General features: G+C 44.2%; 1 protein-coding gene across 1 annotated transcript; it reads right to left on the minus strand.

The window, feature by feature from the left end:
- Positions 1-588: 588 nt before the first annotated feature.
- Positions 589-1,547, minus strand: LOC116182668 (ubiquinone biosynthesis O-methyltransferase, mitochondrial-like). Its single transcript, XM_031503209.1, has 3 exons — positions 1,299-1,547; positions 835-1,248; positions 589-786 (listed from the first exon to the last, which is right to left on the minus strand). Exons 1-3 carry the CDS (start codon positions 1,543-1,545, stop codon positions 671-673), a joined length of 777 nt encoding a protein of 258 aa, XP_031359069.1. The 5' UTR covers positions 1,546-1,547; the 3' UTR covers positions 589-670.
- Between the last annotated feature and the right edge of the window lie 1,081 nt (positions 1,548-2,628).

Here is a 2,628-nt window from a genome sequence, read left to right on the forward strand (position 1 = left end):
CTGTCTATGACATGCAAAAGAAATTGGAACTACTTCTCATTTTGCATTTTGCCTCTATTCCCTGGACTACGACAGTTTGACGTCGCTTCAAGGTGAGCAGCCAAGGTTGGGAACCGAAGAGCTAGTGAAGGTTGAGGAAATAGCAGTTCCTGTCGGTAAATAAAGCACAGGGCTCAGACGACATGCTTTCCGTGGTGGTTAAAATCCTGGCTACGAGCCAACCTGGGATTTGGAAAGTAGTGGTAGATAACGCTCTGGATACTCTCTGGAAGACTGAAACGGGCAACAACCTGAAATTATCCCCAAAACAGTATGGATTTGTGAAGAGGCGTCCAAGAGATGAAGCAGGCAAACGAAGGGATGACACGTGAGGTCGGGTGTTCGAACCTGAGTTGAGGTGAATTTTTCATCTGTGGCAGAGATGGGAATTACCTTAGGCCAGTTTCGAGCATTCTTCGGTTTTCCTGCCGTTTTCCTAATTCGTAGGGTAAATACCGGAGTAGTCACAGGACGTGAAGAATGTCTTCAACGCGGCGAACGTTCTTTTAAGAAGATGCAAATGGTGTGGGAGGAGGGGGGCAAATTTTTTATGATTTTCTATCAATTTATTTTTAAATGGATTATCTTGTAATACATTTTAATAATTAATCGATCGAAAATGGGATGTACGCTAGTACAATTTTTTAGCTTCGATAACATAAGCTAAAGACCACTCTGACCACCAAGACAACTTTCCAGTTAGAATATTGTGGAAGTACCCGCGTGTTTCGATTATTTCGAAATTATCTGCAAATGTTACACGTTGATTAAAAATCGCCAAAACCAAATACCTACTTTTGCGTATCATTTTGTGTGTATCCTGCGCTGTAATACACATATTCCAATCGTGAGTGCCACTGGGTACATATCCACAAACCCTTTCGTGCAGATTTATCATCAACCAGCTCCATATTGTTTTGCTTATCGCGCTGACGATAAACAGCCCTCCTCGTTTGACGCACTTCGTGCACGATTCGAGGAAGTACTCTTTGTCGTCGACGTGTTCCAAAACAAAATTGGAGATAACAATGTCATATTTGTCGGCGTTATGTTTCGTATGGTCTTCAATGGACTGCGCAATGTAAGTGGTCTTTGACGTTACAGGATCGGACGAGGCGTGGTTTTTCGCGATCTCAACTAGTTCTGGCGCTACGTCGATCGCTGTCACCTCACAATCCATCCTAGCTAATATTTCAGTAAGGAAACCTCCTGAAAAATGCTAAACTGCATCCCAGTTACTGACGCTTGGTTGAATTTACCCCCACAACCCACTTCTAAGATCTTCACTTGACCACCACCGGGTGCATCTTGCGTTTTTAACCCGGTTCGAAACAACTCGTCTTGTACGAAAGCTCCCATCATCCTATTAGTCTCGTGCAGTAGTTGCAATCCACTGTCTTCTTTCCACCATCCTTCACTAAGATTTTTAAAAAATGAGACTTCTTTCTCGTTTATAGTGCTTCTATTGGTCGACATTTTGCAACTGATTAGGTATGTCGAGTGCATTTTTATTATCGCGGAACCATGATGATACCCTCTACTAAGGTCAATGAAATCGGCAAAGCTTAATAACATTGATTATGCGCATTAATTTCCCACGTATTAATTATCCTACCAATTCTTGATTTGAACAAGAGACCTTCCTCTTCATTGCTACCCGAGTACCTATCCTCTTCTATCTCTCCTAGCTGTCTCTTTTAGCGATCAATAAACAGCACCCACCACCCGAATCAGGATTAAGACCTTAATGACAAGTAACAGCGATGACAGAAGAAGTGCGCACAAACGAATACTTCCTAGAATGCATCAGGATAAATAAGGATTAGAGAAGAAACCAACGCATACATCAGGGAAAACCTGGAAGATTTGTACCCGCAATTGATGGGAAACGTAGTGGAATTAGAATCCCGGTATGATCAATATGCCAATATGGAGGAAAAAGTCGAAGCGTACCATAGGGAGCACAGAAAGCAGGGATTCTGAGGATGGTGGTGGCGAATACATACAACAGGCAGATAGTGGTATACGAGGAAGGAGGAGAGAAGCATGTTATAGAACCACGTGCAACAACGGGAGCCACAGGTCACTGCCACTTAGCGTACAGGCTAGGGAGTAGCAATGTCCGGAACCACTATGAGAGCGTGGTGAGGGCAGAAAACATGATAGGGAAGAAGAAGAGGCGGAACACCAAAGAACACGAGGGCTAGAGGAATACGAGGAAGCGAAAGGAGCCGCTGTCCCCAACGAATACAGTGTGAGCATGGTGCCCGGAAAGAGTCCCTCGCAGGGAATAAGAGAAAGTCAGGATACAGGAGACAATAGCATGAGGGTAGCCACGTGGAATGTGCAAGGCAGCGAGCTTAGGAAGATGGTACACCTACATGGACTGAGGCAAGTTCAAAACGGTGCTGACAACATGGAGTAGGGAAAACACTGAATTGCAGATTGACCACGTAATAAGGACGAAGTCAAAGGAAATAAGCATCACGAACACAGTAGGCATATGGGCAAAAATAGTACGATCGGACCACAAAATGGTAAGGGGGAAAGTAAAGATGGATGGGGGAGGGGGCGGAAGGAAATGACAAG

The sequence above is a fragment of the Photinus pyralis genome, unplaced genomic scaffold (genome assembly GCF_008802855.1).
Source record: "Photinus pyralis isolate 1611_PpyrPB1 unplaced genomic scaffold, Ppyr1.3 Ppyr1.4_unclustered_Scaffold6782, whole genome shotgun sequence".
Classification (NCBI taxonomy): Eukaryota; Metazoa; Arthropoda; class Insecta; order Coleoptera; family Lampyridae; genus Photinus; species Photinus pyralis.

Coding starts and splice junctions, on each gene's coding strand:
- LOC116182668 (XM_031503209.1), bottom strand. CDS start 1,545: ATGCACTCGACATACCTAATCAGTTGCAAAATGTCGACCAATAGAAGC. Junction 1,249..1,298: donor CTTAGAAGTGGGTTGTGGGG/GTAAATTCAACC, acceptor AGCATTTTTCAG/GAGGTTTCCTTACTGAAATA. Junction 787..834: donor ACACAAAATGATACGCAAAA/GTAGGTATTTGG, acceptor TAACATTTGCAG/ATAATTTCGAAATAATCGAA.